This window comes from Podarcis gaigeae (assembly GCF_964106915.1).
Source record: "Podarcis gaigeae genome assembly, chromosome: 1".
In the NCBI taxonomy this organism is placed as follows: domain Eukaryota; kingdom Metazoa; phylum Chordata; class Lepidosauria; order Squamata; family Lacertidae; genus Podarcis; species Podarcis gaigeae.
The window spans coordinates 116294508-116314018 of record NC_139678.1 but is presented as its reverse complement, the minus strand read 5'-3'; the positions used below and the strand labels follow the sequence as shown (position 1 = coordinate 116314018).

Genomic DNA, 19511 nt, shown 5'->3' with positions numbered 1-19511 from the left:
ACAGGAGGTCAAAAATGTTGGCTACACACTTATGTGGAACTATGTTGCTGTGCTGTTTTAACTTAAGAAATTGAGCTCTTAGGGGGAACTTGGGGTGTGGGAAATGCCTTACTTCAAATATAATCAAGCATTTTGTTGTCCGTAAAAGTGATTTTACCCAGATACTATTGGGATCATTTAATATAACCTGGAACCCTTGCTCCGTTCCTCACAAGAGTATTTACATCTATCACCAAGCAAGGATAACTTTTATTTATTAGTGAAGCTCCCACTTCTACAGAGGATTGCAAAGGTACTTTTGCATGTGAATTTCTAAAACAAGGGACAATAACCTCCACTTACCCCACACCAAAATAAAACCACATTTTTCCTACACAAACTGAAGACACGTTTATTTTGTTAATAATTCCTTCACGTTTTGAAGCCTGTACATGTTTGCAACATATATACAAAATGCAAAGGGTTATTTGAAGTGAGAGAGACAGACAATTTACCGAGAACAGTCAATCTGAAAGAACGAGAGGTGTATGTTAGGAGCCCTTACTGAAGGAGTTCAAAAAAAGATGCAAGCAGTACACCTGCCACCCACATTATCTATTTTTGCCTCTCTCTGCTCCTGCTTCTCTCTCTGCGCTCCATTTTACTGTATTTGTCTCTGTAGCTCTCTCTGTGTTGCTCTCTGCGCACGTCTGAGCTGCAGCTTTTCGCTTCACTTTTCCTGTGCCGCTCCTCATTCGGGCTAGAAGTCCTGTACCTCCTGTCAACGTCTCTCCCGCTCCTTTCCTCCTTGCTCTGGCTCCTGCTTCCGCTCCCATACCTTTCAGATTCTCTTCTCTTGTCTGTGTTATCATTTCTGCTTGTTGTGGGCTTTCTTCTGCTCTCAGAGGAGCTCCATTTGTTGTTCCCTCCAGAACTATCTTGCTTTAAAAGTCCACACTTCTCTCTATCTTTGTCCTTGTTACCATGACTGCTGGAGGGATCTTCATAAAGTTTTCCCTTAGTCTTCGCCTTCTCTTCAGAATCACTGCTGCTAGCCTCTGAAAACTTGGCTTTTCTTCTTTCCTTAGAATCCATCTTCTTTTGTGCTGCTTTATCTCGGCTGTCAGTCTCACTATCACTGTTGCTTTCTGAAGAGTCACTGGAGGATGGGGAAGAGGACCTGCTCTTATGTTTCCTGTGTTTACTTTTGCTTTTTTTCTTCTGCTGCTTTTTCTTCTTTCTATCTCTCTTCTTCTTCTTCTTCTTTTTCTCCAGGCGATCCAGTTTCCTTTTATTTTGAGCATGGAAAAGTAGAGCAATTAAGCAGGGAAGTATGGCAGGGGAATAATGTTATATTTTAGAGGCCAGACCTTACGCAATATCAGACTGTGACGAGTTTACTATTTAAAAAATAAGAACACACTCTACTCCCAAACCTGCCACCTGCTGATGAAATGTAAGGGGCAAAGGGAGCAATTTGCACCTGGGCCATAAAGGTAGTTTTGCTTTGGTTTTTTTGGTTTTTAAATAGACATGTTCTAAATATTTTTTAAATAAAACATTTATTTCAGTGTTCTAGGATCTAGATACCTTATTTACCTGTGAGTAATATTATTTTTTATAAAAAGTTTGAGAGGCACAGTATCATGGCTCCAGTCCTGTCAAAAGTGCCAGGTATGGGAAAAAGAGATATGGTAGGCAGCTTTTTGTCCCCCTAACATGCTGCCTGGGACACATGCTTCTTCCCCTCTAAGCCTGAAACCAGCAAGGGGCCACCCAGGAACAGGATCCTGCTTGTGTGGATGGGGAATTGTATGTGCCTGCCTAATTCTCAGCCCATCCAGCAGCAATGGTTGCATGTGCATAGCCTCGCCTGATGATCAGTGACGGTGCAAACACACTGTTTGGAAGAGGCAGAATGGCTGGGTTGGATTTAGAATCCCTTCCTCCCTGCCAAGCATAGCTGCTTATTGTCTGAAGGTGCTACATGTGCCCCCTCCTAGATGCTGTGCATGCAGATGAGTGTGTTTTATATAAATTTATAGTCTTGACTTTAGACACTAGTTGCCCAGGGCAGCTAGCAATAGTAATAAACTTTTTTTTTTTTAAAAAAAGACCCCATCCACAATGAAATGCAACACTGTTGGAAGAAGTAAAGTTGTTAATAATAATAATAATAATAATAATAATAATAATAATAATAGGCATTCTGCTGTTTTAAGAGGCTCAGTTATGTGTAAGTCCTAGTTTCCCAAAATTGTTGTGGCTAATTTCATTAATTATTCTGGATTAAGGAGTTCGGTTAAGATTTCATCCAGTAAGAACAAGTATAATTTCCCCCCCATATTGTATATATTTTTCAACTGAACATATTTACAACTGTAGAAGGTTGTTGCCATATATAATTCATTCATTTCATGTTATTGCGAGAGTCCTTCTGTCTGCCCTTGATGAATATATAATAAGACAGCATTCAGACTTAGAACCAGCTGAAACATCTCCTCCATATATAGGCCTAAGAGCACACTATAGACAAAGTAAATAGGGGGAAAGGTATTTAAGAATTTCAGCTTTAACTCCCCAACCTTGAGAGGTTCTACTGAAAACATGGGAAGTGCTCCAAAGTGGTGCATTTAATATTGGAGCAAAATTTATTAAAGGTGCAGTACATTATCACCAACATCGCTTAGGATTCATCCACCCCCAATATTATACAATGGTATCTCGGGTTACATATGCTTCAGGTTACATACGCTTTAGGTTACAGACTCCACTAACGCAGAAATAGTGCTTCAGGTTAAGAACTTTGCTTCAGGATGAGAACAGAAATCGTGCTCCGGTGGCGCAGCGGCAACAGGAGGCCCCATTAACTAAAGCGGTGCTTCAGGTTAAGAACAGTTTCAGGTTAAGAACGGACCTCCGGAACAAATTAAGTACTTAACCCGAGGCACCACTGTGTGTGTGTGTGTGTGTGTGTGTGTGTATGAATAAAAAAACTTTGGGGTGTCTTGTTGGTAACTTTTAAAGAAGTACTACTATCTGTTAGCATTATAGTTACCTCAGAAGTTTCTGTTTTTGCTTAGTTGTCAAGGATTTCAAAAATTCCACTTCTGGATCATCTTCCCCTTCACTTGCAACAAATTCCTATACAATGAAAATGGGAACAGGTTGCTATGGAATACAAACAGAAATGGCACCACTTATCTTATGCCTTAATGACCAGGACAAACAATATGAATATTATACAGTCGTATTTTGGCTCCCGAATGCCTTGCAAGTCGAACGTTTTGGCTCCCGAATGCCACAAACCCAGAAGTGAGTGTTCCTTTTTGCAAACGTTCTTTGGAACCTGAAGGTCCGACCCAGGTTCCGCAGCTTCTGATTGGCTGCAGGAGCTTCTTGTAGGCAACTGGAAGCTGCGCCTTGGTTTCTGAACATTTCAGAAGTCAAACGGACTTCTGGAACAGATTCCGTTTGACTTCAAACATACGACTCTATTATATTAGGACAACATCATCTTATTTTATAGTTGACTGAGTAAACACACGGCTTTTTTGAGAAGAAAATGAGTTAAGAATGCCACAACAAAGCGATCTACGTATTTGGATAGAGGTTTTTAAAATTTACTTAAATGAAGTAGCTTTGTAAAGTCATGCTAAAAAGGAGACAGTATGGGAATAAATATTCACAAAGTCCCAATAATTCTGAATTGAAGAAGACCGTATGGAGGCATTGACTGGTTGAATAGTTTACTTCCCAATTTTAGGCTTCCCCCTTTTCAAACGTTATGTTTCCATTTTAACATTTAGGATCCTTTTATGTGCTTTGGTTTCTCATTTCTTGCATGCTGGTCGGAGCTCACTTTTTATGAAGTACAACTCAAATTATACATAAAATGCACACCCCACACTGAGGGCCAAGTTAGATGTGACAGCAGTTGGTCCATGTCTTTAAATGCAGGACTTGCATGTAGAAAGGAGAGGGTGGAGATGTCCAATTTGAAAAACAAAGGTTGCGTGTGAGTGAGAGGAGCAGAATCCTCATCCCTCCTGAGGCTTATCTCCACACAGCACTTTTATCTCAGCCAGGCACACGTCTAATATTGGAGTCCCGATTGGGGGGGGGGAGTGTCTGAAGAGGAATTACAGGGAGAAAAGCCATGGGGGTCACGTCCTTTCACCTGTGTGCTTTTTTTAACATTTAAAATCAGAACCGCTCTCCATTTTTTATACGTGACTAGGGCAGGCTTCCTCAAACTCGGTCCTCCAGATGTTCTGAGACTACAGTTCCCATCATCCTTGACCACTGGTCCTGCTAGCTAGGGATCATGGGAGTTGTAGGCCAAAAACATCTGGAGGGCCGAGCTTGAGGAAGCCTGGACTAGGGCAACTCTGTGTTTTAAACACACAGATCTGCAATCTTCATGTGTAACTTGTCCAAGAGTTTGAGAAGAGATTAGGTGATGCATCTGAAGGTCTCAGTTGACAACTAAGTTGCATTCTGGAGCACATACTCTCTGGCCCTCTCAGCCCAGGTGAGCCCCAGTGATACCAAGGATCCAGAAATCTCATGCAGTTGATGCTGTACTTCCATCCAAGAAGCAGCTTTAAAAGCTTTCTCACCAGTAAATGCAAGGCTAGATGGCTCCAGTTGTCTCCTTTGGATGCCACCAATGAACAGGGGAGAGCCAGTGGAAAGACCACAGTGGCAGACCCTTTGTCATCTCCCAACCCTGGTATGCCTTGACTTGCTATGTGTTTTCCAAACTTGCCTGTACCCTCTTCCTGGAGCACCCAAGGGAAGTGTTCTGGATTGCACCTTCCAAACATGGCATTGCCTGAAGGACATTTTCATTATTTCCCCTCTGGCTTCACCCACAGGTTGCTCTGGCTAAGGCAGCCTCTTAGGATAAGGCAAAGGTAGCAGAAGCTAAAACTATTTCCTCTGGCAGGTATTAAATCACTACTAACCCACAGGAGGCATTTCATTTATTAAACTATGGGTTGGAAAAATTATTTTACACCTGTCACTCTGGATAACAAAAAAAAGTGGAAAACACAGTAAGTTTCGGGACACATATCCCTTGCTCTATCTATTCAGCTTTCCCATGGATATGCATATTATAAAAACATTAAGTAACAATTCACAAGCAATCACATTTAGATTTACAGACATTTTCAGCTTACTGATAAAAAGATCATTACCTGTGATGGATCATTTGCGGTCAAGTTTCTCCCCAGTACATTTTGTTTCAGTGCAAACCCACTGTTTCTCATCTCCGCTATTAGCTCCGAGGGGTGCATTGATGGCCCTGTTCACCAAAATCACAGTTTGAATGTATCATTTATATCTCTCTACCTTTTTTGGACTCCACAGTGGGAATTCGGTTGAAGCTTTGTTAAGTAAAATCACAGCTAAATCAACTCAATAATCTTCTGCTGAGCAAATAATCAGATATGATTTTCTAAAACAGCAGTCTGGAGATTCAGATGGAAAATAATTGCATTTTTCTTTAAGTGCAAGGGGATTCTCTTCTTATGTAACTTTGTCATGTTGAAAACAATATATTTTAGGTATTGTCTGCCTGTAAGCTTTTGATAAAAGTACAAAAATAAAATAAAAAAGCAAGCTTTGGAAGCCATGCCAACTTTAAGATGCAAATGTTTTTTGACACCAAGAATAAATACGAACACATACTTTTAAGAGGGATACTTTAAAGATGTTAGAAAAAATAGTTTTCAGAAAATTAAATGTTGTTCAAAATGCTTACAATATAAATCTCAAATGAGAGCATGCAAGTCGCATGGCCCGTGATTTGTGGAAGGTCTACAGAATCACAAGAATTAGATGTCTTAAATATTTTATTTTTATTCAAAATTTTATATACTGCTTGATTGTAGAAAAACCTCAAGGAGGTTTTGCTATCGGTAGATACAAATGTAATGATTCCTTTCTCCTCACTGTGATTAGTGGCTCAAAAATCGGGTTGCTCTCTTCCCCTCTCTGCTATGTTTGCCCAACCCAGGAACCTGCCTTATTATTATATCTGTACCAACATGAACCACATTTAACCTTAACCACAGCATACCTGGCATGTATAGGATTGGACTATAACTACCTTTTTTGCTCTTCAGGTGGAATTGCATGTTAAATTGTTCTTATTCTGTTTTTCCCCCCAACCTGGCAAAACGCCAGTATGTTACACTAGCCTTAAGTATTTTTTAAATTTGTACTTCCAAACGATATTCTGTCTCATCAGCATGATGGCACATTCATTATGGAAAAAAGAGGTGGTTTGCTGCATTTGTTACTGGAAGCCTCTTAGCATTACTATGAATTAGCTAGTTATTACTTATCAACTGATAGTGTTCTTGTTGTCAGTAACAACAACTTAGCTTCATTCTCACCTTTTGCTGTTTCTATCTGCTTTCATTCATTTATTAGCCAAACTTTTTGTTTAAAGCATCTCTCAGAAATTGTGTGAATGCGCCCACAACCTGCTTTCACAGCTCAACACCTCTGCATGCTCAGGTACATGTTCGTCTCTCACAAGGGCACGCTCCCAGCCCAATGAAAGTTGGGGTGCCAGAAGTTGTAGGGATAAAGTATCGAAGATCGGTTTTGGAGGTTTCATTCAGAGAACTGAGATATTTTTAAGACTCAACACATAAAGTACTCGTGTGCTGCTAATACTGTCTCTTGCTAAATGTCAGCTGAAGTTATTTCCAAATCAGTGCGCTTACGATTTGTCTGCCTTAGAGGTTGGGTGTGCATATAGGATCATATAAGGATAAAAGTTGTCCACAAGCAAGGCACAAAAGAAGATGAACTTTGGATTTTTAACATACCGAGTCACCTTCCTTGAGGTTATTGATTTGCCACCACAGGCCCTCTCTTCAGAAGTTGCTGTTGTTGGTATGTGATTTCCTCAGTAGGGTGGGTTTGAGGCTGAAGCAGTTACGGTTTCTAATTCAGCACACTAAACGCCAACCTTAACTGCTCTGTAAAGCTTGGCCCTGTAATCTAGCCTTATGTTCTGTGTTTTATTTATTTATTTTTCTAGTTCATCGCCAAACAGCACGATATCTGAGAATCCTAGTGGTTGTTAAGAATGCCTTTTAAAGTGGAACACTTATACAGAGTTTAACTGCTAGGCCAATGTTGTGTGTGAATGACATAAACATCTCTCCTCCCCCTGTCCAATATAAAATGAAAGCAGTGTCTCAATAGGCCCTGAATCTTCAGTGAAATGTATAAAAAGGCATTATAAGAATACAGATTCAGCTGATGTCAAAGAAAAGAGTAATTTGCAAAAGGGTACAAAATGAGTGTTCAGTATTGCTATAAAGGGTGATCCTTTGACGGATATGTAGAGGTGCTCTTCAAGATGCTACTAATATGTATACATCCACACATAGGCTGCAATCCTATACATGCTTACCTGAACCTATGTCCAAGCAGAAATGCATAGGATTGTGTTGCTTGAGTAGTGGTTGAAATAAATGCAGGGCATTAGTTAGGAAACACAAAGGTTGGCAGTTGCCCTCCCCTTGGTGTTTCAAACCATGTTATTATTCCTCAAGATCGTTCCTTTCTCTTAAGGCGGTATAAAAGTAACCACATCAAATGGTCTTAGATATACTACTTTTGTTTTAAATAATGCAACTCTTAATTATATCAAAGAACAGGCCTTTGAATCTTGCTTAATGCACTCTGTCCTCTTTACTGAAATCTGAACAGGGTAGCAGTGTGTGGCATTGCAGCTTAAGCAAATCAAAAAGTGCATGCTGATTCACAATTGAAGGCGATTTCTGTACTTCTTAGCTTCTTAAGTTTAGATTTGGATTTCAAGAGGTAGAAAAAAGGAACAATAAGCATGACCAAGACATAGGAGAAAATGAGGGCAGGGACAAGTCTGGTTCTCTAGATCTGTTCTGGAGCTGTTCTCATAAGGGGTAGATAATGAAGTAACAGCAACTGTAATTTAGGCTGTTGCCATAATGCAGGGGTGGGAAACTCTCTTGGCCCAGTAGGCCAGATCTTTATCACGCACCCACCCCATCCCCACAGGCCACCTCTGACAGGAGGGTGGGACTACTCATTTAGTCATTTGATGTCCGGTGATTGAAACCTGTCAAAATGCAGCACTTTGTACAGCGCTTCAAAAATGCCTATAATCAATGGGTTCTTGGGTGCTTGAGAAGTGCTGCAGGAGGGGCTTTGCAATCCCTAAGCTTGGTGCTTGCAAAGCACTTTGTGCAGCTTTTACCAAATGCTTGAAACCAGTTGATTGCTGGGCTTTTGGGAAGTGCTGTTGAAGGGGCTTTGACAGAGTCCACAAAGCCCATTTCAAAGCCCTGTCCTTACCTGCCCCACACCTGTTGTCATATATGTCATCACGTGTAAGGCAGGTGGATATGGCTTTGCTGAAATTTGGCCTGCGGACTGGGGGTTCCCCAACCTGCTATAATGTCATGTTAGTGAAGGGCCTCATCCTCCAAGCCCAGTCCTGCTCCTCCTTTGTCAAACAGCCCCTCTGACAAGGAAAACCTGTAAAGATGCTTTGGGGGAAATATATGTACAGCCAAACAACACAAATGTAATTAGAAGCATTTCAGCAAGGACAACAAATGGTAATATATTAAAAGTGTGAGTGTGTTGTGTTAGAGTGGAAAGGTCAAGAATAGAGAGAGATATAAGGAGATTTCATTGAGTCCTGCATGCAGAGTTCCATCTTGAGGTGGTTAGCTTTAAAGGCAAGCCTCAGAAGGAGACAATTTTTGCACAAGACCCAGTTGCTATTAGGAAAATGCAAGGTTGCTATCGGTGACTAAAAGTGAATATGCTGCCCTCTAGTGGCTGGCTTGGATACATTATGAAAATGACAAGTAAATCAGAAACCTCTACAGTATTTAAAAACACTCTCTCTCTTTCAAGCTCATGTAAGGTGGCAAAACCTCATTATGATTTTTTGAAATGTCTCTAGGTTGTATCTTCATGTGGCAGCCCTTTTTACTGGTTGCTTATGTTTATTATGTCATCATCAAAATGGCCAATGCCATCTTTCTCTAACTTTTCTAATTTAATGTGTGAACAAAGTGAACCAAACAAGTATAACATTTTAATCTGGACTCTGCTGAGAGGACACACTGCACAACAGTACAGTGAACAATTCCATTTTTCCCTCTTTGCTAGGACTGATTTTGTCATGGTGTGTTGAAACGCATCAGGGGGCAACTGATGTCAGTTTTTGGTATGTCACGAATTCTGTCAAATTTAGAATATTTAAAATAGGAATTGGTTTCCCTGCCTTGCTGCAATAAAGCATGTGCCCACTGACCATTAAGTACGGATGGTTAGCTATTGTAGGAAGCACAGGTTTAACCTGTATTCATAGGGCCATTCTTCAAGCAAGTGTGTGCAAACTTTCTTTGCACACACCTCAGTTTACAATCGATGCTGACAAATAACCATTCTATTTCCGCAGCTTCTAATTCTTGTTGGTTTTATTTTAAAAACATTTTCCGATATCTGTATTGTTTTTTATACAGTGGTACCTTGGTTTAAGAACAGCTTAGTTTATGAACAACTTGGATAAAGAACGCTGCAAACTCGGAAGTAGATGTTTTGGTTTGTGAACTTTGCCTTGGAATAAGAACATGTTTCGCTTCCTGTTGAGTGTGTTCCATTTGAAAATTGAGTCCCCCGCTGCTATGGGAAAGCAAGCCTTGGTTTAAGAATGCTTTGGTTTAAGAACAGATTAAGTTCGTAAACCAAGGTACCACTGTATTTTGTTGTTGTTTTGGAGTCAGTATTTTGCTTTGCATCCATGATAGCACCACACAGACACATACATATGGATTGAATGAAAAAACCTACCCTAAATTTTAATGCCCTGGCTGCATTTTGAAGTTGCTCTAGATCGCACTTCTAAACCTATCTACTTGGCCGCAAGTCGCACTGTAATTAAAAGGATTTCTATTCCATCTGAAAAGGAGACATGATATTTAAAAGGTGTAAATCTTAAACAAACCCTGACTGAGGACCAGACAGTAAATTTTAAGATAGCAGCAATTGTCATTGGCAGCCATGTTCTGTTGCTACCTGTTCTACAGAGAGTAAGATACAAAATATAAAACTAAATCCCATGATAAAACTAAGCTGATCCCATGATATCACCAAGTTCTGCAGTTCCCTGCTCTTGTTTTGTGTCAGTAGAACCCATTGGCAATGGGCATGGTGGAAGAGCACAATGTGGAACATTGTTTTGTTTTAACATGAGGCAAGTTCTACTGTAACAGAAGGAAGAGAGGGAATGAGTTTCCCAGTAGCCATATTTAGTGGTAGCCACACGTTTCTTGCAATGTTCAATCTGGCCGTCAGAAGAAGCATTAGTAATTGTGCCCCTCCAGCAGTTTTGTCATAGTTCATCAATGGTATAAATAATTAGCATTTGCTGGTAGTTAACTAAAAGACAAAAAAGCTAGATTAACATTAGGGATCTTTTGGATGCAACTGACCACACCTTCAGGAAAATACACAGTGCCAGTTCACCTCAACTGATAGAGTTTTGCATTTAATTGCTACCTTATATTGATTATGAACCTGGAAAGTTACAATCAGTGGGGAAAAATATTTTTTTTTTAAATCTAAAACCAGCTTAGCCTAAAGAAGCATTTTGATTGCCTAATTTAACTTTGTAAAGGCTGTAGTAAAGCTTATAGCTGGTCTCGGTAAACCTCGCAGCTGGAATATTCTCACACTACCATGTAGCTTTCCAGTGATCAAAGTAAGTTACTTTATATATCAAACTAAGATTTCATAATGGAAATAAATGCAACACCAGGGGGGGTGCAGTTGTCATGAAATAATTACACTCCTGGGAGATTACAGACAAGGCTGTACCCCAGGGGTGTGATTATCCCATGATAACCACATCCAGTGAAATTGCCTTATTGCAAAAATAATCTCCATTCACCAGCAAGATATATTATTCAATAGGAGACTTGTGAAAGCGGAGAGATTATATTTTTTTAAAGGTCTGAATCACCAACTGGATTAGTACTATGGTCTGTATACAAAGGGAAAAATGAAACCCACACAGACAGAATGCATGTTATTTCTTCTGTCTGCTACAGTATAGAGCTGTGCTGTTTTGTATTGTTAAAAACAGACACCCATTCTTAAGGAACAAGGCACTCATCAGCACCAAACAGGGGCTTTAAACTGTATGGGTGCAATCACCCTGATGCTATTCTGTACAAAGCAGGGGTTGCTAGTCCAGAAGGGCAAAAGAAGCGCAGCGACCCACCAAATGCAGCCACTTCCCCATAACAGCCCCAGTCTCCCTCCCCCTACTTAATCACAGTGCTTTACCCCCCCCCCCCAACTTGCACACTAAAATCACCCATGGCCTATCTTTCTGCTTGGAATCTGCACTGCTGTCGCCTGCTCCAGAAAGGGGCAAGTGAGTGATAAAAACACCTATTTCTGCAAGCCATTTCCTATAGAAAAACAGTCCTCAGGCAGGGCAACGAGACCCACTACTCTAAATAGCCTTCTTTCCTTGATTGGAAACACCTAGCCAATCAGGACACAGCTATTTGCTGCAATTTACATAAAGTAGCTTGTTCAATCAATCAATACCCACAACCAATACATCAGAAGTACTTAAAAAATATTCTTTCCCCCCCCCACCCCGATCCACCCACAATTTTATTCTGATTCATTTAGGATACACATTGCTGCTGATGCAGTTCTGTGCTGAGAGAGAGCAGCTTAGCAAACACACCACTTCAGAGGTTTGGCAGGAAAACAGCAGAAGGAGCAGGCAGGCTGTGCTGCTTTGGTTTAAAGCAGGGGCAAGAAACGCCGACAAGAATGTTTGGTTTATGTGCTGCACTGGGAGAAAAAGCTCTCATTTCTCAGTGTAGCACACACAAAAAGCTCTCGCCCAGCCCTTAGCCTCACTGTTTCTGCTCCTCCTACCCGCTAACCTTGCTTTTCCCCTACCTGTTCCTAGCCTATTTATTTCTGCCCTATCTCTTAAGCACAAGGAGCTGCTGACTGTGAGACTCCAAGATTGGGTGGTAAGTTGTAATGGAAGAGGAAAGAGAGATAAATAAATCTGCCCTCCCCATCTCGACAGCTCCACCAGCCCCAGATGCCATCTGGTTGGGGCAGATCAGTGTAGGATGTGAGTGGAACCAGCTGCAGTTGATTCCTGCCATGCAGCCAGAGAGCTTTGAAACCAGCACTGCTAGGTGCAGTGTGTTCTTGCTGGAAAACCATCCCTGGAACATGTTCCGCTTCCTGTTGAGTGTGTTCCATTTGTAAATTGAGTCCCCCACTGCTATGGGAAAGCATGCCTTGGTTTAAGAATTTGATTCAAGAATGGATTTCCAGAATGGATTAAGTCCGTAAAGCAAGGTACCACTGTATTTAAGTTAAATAACTGAGCACAAGAACATCTACCATTTGAACCATTAATAAAGGCAAGTCAAACACACAACTCAATTTGTAATATTAGAGAACTAAAGAACATATCCCTCTACAGTACTTAACTTGTTGGCAGAAGCAAAAAAGCTCCACCCGTTTCAAGAAAGAGATAGATAAATTTAGGGAGACTATTTGCACTTGTCCACAATACTGCAAAACTTCAGATTATTTTCTCAGTTCCCTGAATGCTACCAACGTGGCATGTGGCAATGTGGTAGAATATGCAGATACCAAGTGGAATGTGTTTGTGTCCCAATACAACTTCCTTTTGTGTAGGGGTAAGGAACCTTGTTGAGCGCGAGGGAACCTTTTGGGAGCCGCATGCCAGTGGTGGATAGGGCCAGAGGCAAAAGTGTAGGTACAGCACAGTACTTTGTACAGTAGGATAGTTTCTAAACACCTTCTCAAACCCTTCTCCATCTAGACAAGCAAGAGGCATTAGCAGAGTTAAAGCTCACATTAGCTGAACAAGAATATTCAGGGCGCTAAACAGGGCCAGTGACAGGTGTGGCCTGAGACTCCCCAGACAGAGAGGACTAGGGAGCCTGATTTGGTCCTCTGTTCCCTGCTCCTGATTACACATTTCTTTCTCAAGCTCACAATCCTATGCACACTTACTGGATAGTATGTCCCCTTGAAGTCAGTGTGGCTTGCTTTTTAAAGTATAGGATTGCACTGACTGTTACATTTATTTTTTTAAAATGTATATTCTTAATTAGCTCTGAGAGCAATGGGTAGGTATCCTCTCTGTGCAGTTCCAGAGAATACTCCTAGCATCCTGTCCTCCTTTTTTCTCCTGGTACTTAAGGGATTCCCCCTGTGCCTTGTAGCTGTAGTGTGAGTTGTGCCAGGAAATCCAAGAGTTTTCCATCAGGATGATGTCATTGCCCATGTATTGGCAGTGACGGGAGGGGATCAATGCTGCATGGGGCCACAAATGCACCCAGCATATTGCCTTAGTTTTTCAAGGCACACTTCAGTCCCTCTGGCAACATATGTATTTTGATAGAATGATAAAAATACATTTAAAGTGCTTACCTGAGCCATCATTGGAAACAGAGCTTGCGTTAATTCCAGAAAGGCCGAACAAAGGGCATTCTCTGTCTGTGTTCACGTGGCCCCACTTGTGACATTTAATGCACCTCACATTCCTCACCTGAAACAATGCCAATATTGACATAATTTTACTCTTCAGTATCCCCGTCTGTCCAATGAAACAGCTGCATGTTAAAAACCTAGTAAAATATTATGTACATCCCTGAACATTTGAAAATTCACCATGAAAACAGGAGGGGAGGAAATGCACAAAACTTGCCTGGATGCCAAATGGCTGGTCTCTAATGTTCATGTCATCCTTAGCATATCTGTTAAAGTACAAGAAGATATATAAGTATTCATAAGCTCAATACTTACACTATTATTGGGGATTCAAACGATGTAGAATTAAGAATAAAGGAGAGCAGTTTCAATCGTGAAACCTTGGGTTTGAATGACATCAAATACACTACAAGTTTGTGAAATTACAGCATCATTATTTAGTCAAAACTGTCATGTTCAGCAAGTCAAGAAGGTTTCACTTGAGGAAAAAACACGTTGTTTACACCCTTTCTTTCTACCATGTTTATTATTTTTTAATATTCTAATGATTTCCTGTAGCTTTGAGTTTTCTTGACTGCTGTTTTGTTACTCCTGCTTTTGTTCTGTCATCAAGATGTATATAGTTTTTCCATTTTTGTGAACTTCTTTTTAGACTTTTAACTGGAAAAGTAGCATTAGAACTAATTTAAATAAATACATGCATTGAGTTAGATCCATGTCTTGCATGAGAAGAGAGGCATTTGAGTAAGATTTGAATTTCACTGATTCCCCCATTCTGCTGCAACCCCCCCCTTCTGATGCTGTTCTGGAGGCAGGGACCAGAACTCTTTTCATACTTCCCTGAATCTTCCCATTGTGTGATGAATGTCAGTAATACTGGAAGTTTACTCAGATGAGTTTGGTCAGCATTTTTCTTTATCCATTCACCTCTCCACAAGTTCATGGATTTATATTTATTTAGATCTGATATAGGAGCCATAGGGCTCAGTTGATCCACTTTTGACAAACAAGTCAAAGATAATACCACTTGAGAGGGCCTTTTTCTGTTGTTTTATTTAAAGAAGATTTCAACCTTGAGGAACTAGGAAAAACTTTTAAGACTTAAGACTTCAGAGCACACACTTTTCAGACTTAAGAGCACATACTTGAAAATAAACTCTGCATACGGCATTATCCAAATAAGAAAGGAATAATTCTTACTTTTCACGTGGAGCTACCTTCTGCCATTCAAATTTGTACTCAGTCTCTCCTTCTTGCTAAAAACAACAAATATAAAGTCCTGTTAAAAACACCTGGTTTGAAATTTATGCCCAATATAAATTTTTTTTTGGGGGGGATAAATTTCAAAATTACCTCTTTGCTCTCTTGTTTCATTATCAGCATAGAAGGAAAAGATAAGACAAAACATTAGAAAAGACAAGCAGATATCAATATTGCAGGCAACATCCAGATAATAGGATATCATGCATCTCTAAAAATCATAGAGCACTTATTAAATCTAAGTATTTTCCTTATTTTAAAAAATGCACATTTATTTGCAGTCATGTAAACCCCAAAGTCTTATTTCTAGACTCATAGCTGAGGCTGCAATAATACATACTTCCTTATGAGTAAATCTTATTAAACTTAGTAGTATTTACTTCTTAAACCTGCCCAAGACTCCGCTTTAAGAGTCTTTTCATAGTATTCAAACCTTGGATATAATGTAGGATCAAGAAATTCAATAACTTAGTTCTATGAGCTACTATGCGGCTTCCAAGCTCAGCAGAAAGGGATAATTTATATATTTGCGTTGATGTTAGAAATTACCTTTCTTTGCTCCTGGTGGGGCCTCATACATAAAGTTTAGACCATTCTTCACACGCTCATCACCCATAAGCAATCTATACAGAAAACAACGAGAATGATCACAAAGAAATATGAGATGGGTATCTTAGATACTAAAACATTGTAAAATAAATGTTGACAACAAATAATGGTTCTGAAACAGATCATATACTTTAAAAATGTTTACTTTTATAGACATCTAATACAAGAAGAACATTTTTTAATAGTAGTAGTTGTGCTTAAGAAATATACACAGACTTTTTGGTTACATTAAAATATTTTAGCTCAACATTCTAATTTTCACTGTATAAGCAGAGATAAGCATATCCTTCATAAAGTAATTACCATATTTTTCCGTGTACAAGACTAGGTTTTCCCCCTTAAAAATAATGTCCAGAATTTGGGGGCATCTTATACATGGGGGACATCTCTCCCCATTTTCTTAAATTGGAGTCCCCCCCAAATAGATGGAAAAATACAGCAATACATTTTAAGTGCCATATTCTGAATGCAATGCACAAAGTACTGGAATTCTCCACTTCAACTGAATTATGAAAATTCAAAGTACTATTATTAATTCCAATTGTATTATTTATGTGTGGGTTACGTTCCAAGGCTTAAGGGTTTAAGGGCAAAAAGGAGAGGAAGTACAATACTGTTGTATAAGTGTTCTGGAATCGCAGTGGCTTCAGTGAATACCAACTTACCATTTTTCAAATAAAAGTTTGAGACTCAAAAACAGATTAGTAGTATGAGAAGTCCCAAACTGAAATGCTTATATCAGCTAGATTTTAGGAAAACAAAAAGAAGAGTTTATTTTTATCTACTAAAATGTAAGATTAAATGTTGTTTCTCACCTGTTATCATAACATTCCTGCTCTTTAAGGTATTGCTGCATTAACTCTTCTTGTTTCTTTTTGTCGTAAGTTATTTTCTGCTCTGCCATCCATACCTAAAGGGAACAAATATGATATAAGTATTTCCACTTTATATGCAATCCGTACTGAAATTCTGTAATCCAAATAAATTAGGAAACACTGCCAGCATATGTGTAAACACAGTTACATGGTTTAAGAGATTAGATAATATTATGACTATCTGGTGTGCTGGTGGTGGAATTTGGAAAATCCCACATTATCCAGAAATTGCTTACCAATACACTAACTTTGCAGTTCAATTTATTTCAGTGGTATTAACTTCCAAGAAAATAAGGTGTTAACCACATATTTAGCATTTTGTCCTCATCTGTAAAATGCCCAGCTTTCAGGGGTTTGTAGCGGTAGCGGGGCATCTAAATAACTGTCAGATAAAGATGACAAAATGTTAACTTTTAAGCTTCACCATTCTATCATGTATTTATACCCTGCCTTTTCCCGACAGGGACAGTTTAAGATATAATCTGCTCTGCCCATACTAGATGGCATTCACCCAAGTGTTCTTGAAGGACATTATTGATCTCTTAAGTGAAATATATAACTTAACGTTAAAGTCAGTATCCATAGTGGAGTGGATGATAATAAGCAACGTAAAACCCATACGTAAACAAATAATCCAAGGGGACCCATGTAATTACACACCTGTCAGCCTCACAGGTACACCTTCCCCGATATGACCCAGGTAGTTGGGTGACAATCAAGAGCAGATTGAGGGGGGCAGGCTTTAGGGGACAGAGAGGAAGGGGAAGTACCTGCATGTAATACTGAACATCACCCACGGTTTTCACAATGACAGTTCTCAATGGCCTGTATCAAATTGGCGCTTACTTGCTAACCTTGAGAGTAAGACCTATTTAGCTCAGTTGGGGCTTACTTTCGAACAGGCATATATAGAATTGCCCTGCTGAACAACAAGGCACAGAATACGAAATATTTTAAGCGCACATCAAGGGCATATAGAACTGTAGAGTTGGAAGGGACCCTGAGGATCATCTGGTCCAACCCAAACCAATTCAGGGATATGCCACTTTCCTCTACAGCAGGGGTCAGCAAACCTTTTCAGCAGGGGGCTGTCCCTCAGACCTTGTGGGGGCCGGACTATATTTTGGGGAAAAAAATATGAACAAATTCCTATGCCCCACAAATAACCCAGAGATGCATTTTAAATAAAAGGACACATTCTACTCATGTAAAAACACGCTGATTCCCGGACCGTCTGAGGGTCAGATTTCGAAGACGACTGGGCCTGATTTGGCCCCTGGGCCTTAGTTTGCCTACCCATGCTCTACAGCAGGGATGTACAACAGGTCGATCGCGATCTACTAGTAGATCCCTGCGATGTTTTGGTAGATCGGGGTCGATCTCTGGCTTCCTTTCCTCTGCGTAGGTAGATCTGACTCCTGCCCCGCCCCCTCCATTGTTTGAACTCAGGAAGGGAAGACAGAGCTCCCTCTGAGTGGCTGTTTTCATCCACAGTGACGCTTTGTGAGTGAGTTAAGTTCCCCAACTTCCCTTGCCTTCCTCCCAAAAACGGAACTCCCCTCCCCAAAGAAGCCTGCACCTTAACACCCCAAAACCGGTCTTTCCTCCTCCCCCAAAAAGCTCAACAACTTTGAGCTGAACCCCTAAAAAATGGGGGGGGGGCAGATTACTGCCAGATTTTAATTCTGAAAGTAGAAGCAGTCTCTTGGAAGTTGGCCACCCCTGCAACACTGTTGAACCTGCAACACTGGCTTTATCAGCACCATGCTCTGTCCAGGGTGAGCTATCCAGGGTGATTTAATTTTAAAAAGTAGTAAGAGGACAGATGCTCCACCAAGGTCAGCCCAAGACATTTCAGCAACTGGGGCAGACCCCAAAACGGTAGTTTCATTTCTACCCCACCCACCAGGGATAAAGGGGTGAGAAGAGGATCTGCATCAGGAACAAGAGGGGAAAGAGACTATTTACAGATAAATTGCAAACAGATAAAAAACACTGGCAGGATTATTGTAAGCAGTTACATAAGAGTATATATTTAAAGAAGATGAATAAATGAGTAAGTTAAGTGAATTTGGATATGCAGAAGATATTAAAAATTAAGGAACCATTCAAAGAGGGGGAAGGAAGTCAAGTTTTAAATTGTCAAAATGACTGTAAAATCAGTGAAATGTATAAAAAAATTTTTAAGGAACAAGAGGGGAAAGAAAGCTGGGGATCGGGATCTTCTGTCCCAGCGTATGGATCCAACCCCCTTCAGCCCCCCCAATAAAATATTTGAGGGAGCTGGGCTCCTCCAAAGTTGATGGGCATTGCCATTCAATTGATGCCTGTGCACCATAATCTTGTGATCCAGAGGGAGCGGCTTTCTTGCCTTCTCCCTAGTATTTTATTCAAATTGGCCTCCCTGCTGTCGCCAGAGGGAGCCGCCCCACTTTGCCTCTTAATTCCCCCCCCCCCCCAACGTCCCATGGCTCAAGTGGTGACAAAACCAGGGCTGCAGATGCTGGGGGACAGAAGGGATGACTTGAAATTATTCCAGGCTGTGAGGGTTCGCTTTGTGCTATGAGGAACCCACCCACCCCCGAAATCCTAGAACCGTAGAGTTCGAAGGGACCCCCGGCGGTCATCTAGCCCAACCCCCTCATCTCTAAAGCGCCCATGGCAGAGGGCCATCTGCTTGAAAAAAAACAACACACCTCCGAGGAAGGAAAAGCCCCCCCCCAGGAGGTCTTTCCACTATAGAACAGAAGACAGAAAGCATCCCACACCCACCCACTGGAAGTTAAAAGGGGGAGGCCTCCCAAAGCGAGGAATACATGCCGATTCTACCACGTCTGAACGCGCCATGGGTGTATTGGCGGTGTGTGAAGCGTGTCGGCTGGGTTGTGGGGAAAGGAGAAACCCGCTGATTGATCTCCTCCTCCTCCTCACCTTTTTGATATTGGACTTGGAGGCCGGGTGGAAGTCCTTCTTGCACATGAAGTTGGCGAATGATTTCCCCATGATGGCGGCGGCGGCTTCGGCTTTCGGCCACTGGGAATTCGGGCGACGACGACGGACCCCTTTTTTACCTCAGGAAAGGGTCGCCTGCCTCCTTGACCGTAGTATGAACGAGGCTACGCGGGAGGCGAGCTCGTGTTTACGACCCGGGTCTTCCTGGGCAGGCGCCGGCATTTCCTGGAGGAGGAGTCG

General features: G+C 40.9%; 1 protein-coding gene and 1 long non-coding RNA gene across 2 annotated transcripts; both read right to left on the bottom strand.

Moving 5' to 3' along the window:
* Positions 1-364: 364 nt before the first annotated feature.
* CIRSR (corepressor of RBPJ and splicing regulator) lies at positions 365-19375 on the bottom strand. Its single transcript, XM_083715733.1, is given in 11 exon segments — positions 365-603; positions 606-1267; positions 3038-3123; positions 5184-5290; positions 13516-13633; positions 13793-13841; positions 14776-14831; positions 15321-15380; positions 15383-15458; positions 16260-16354; positions 19251-19375. Coding segments are annotated over 11 exon segments (1431 nt in total). The 5' UTR covers positions 19323-19375; the 3' UTR covers positions 365-553.
* On the bottom strand, positions 6206-13506 carry LOC310833823. The gene is made up of 2 exons (XR_014558947.1): positions 12280-13506; positions 6206-9624 (listed from the first exon to the last, which is right to left on the bottom strand). It is a non-coding gene; the product is annotated as an uncharacterized lncRNA (long non-coding RNA).
* Positions 19376-19511: the final 136 nt, after the last annotated feature.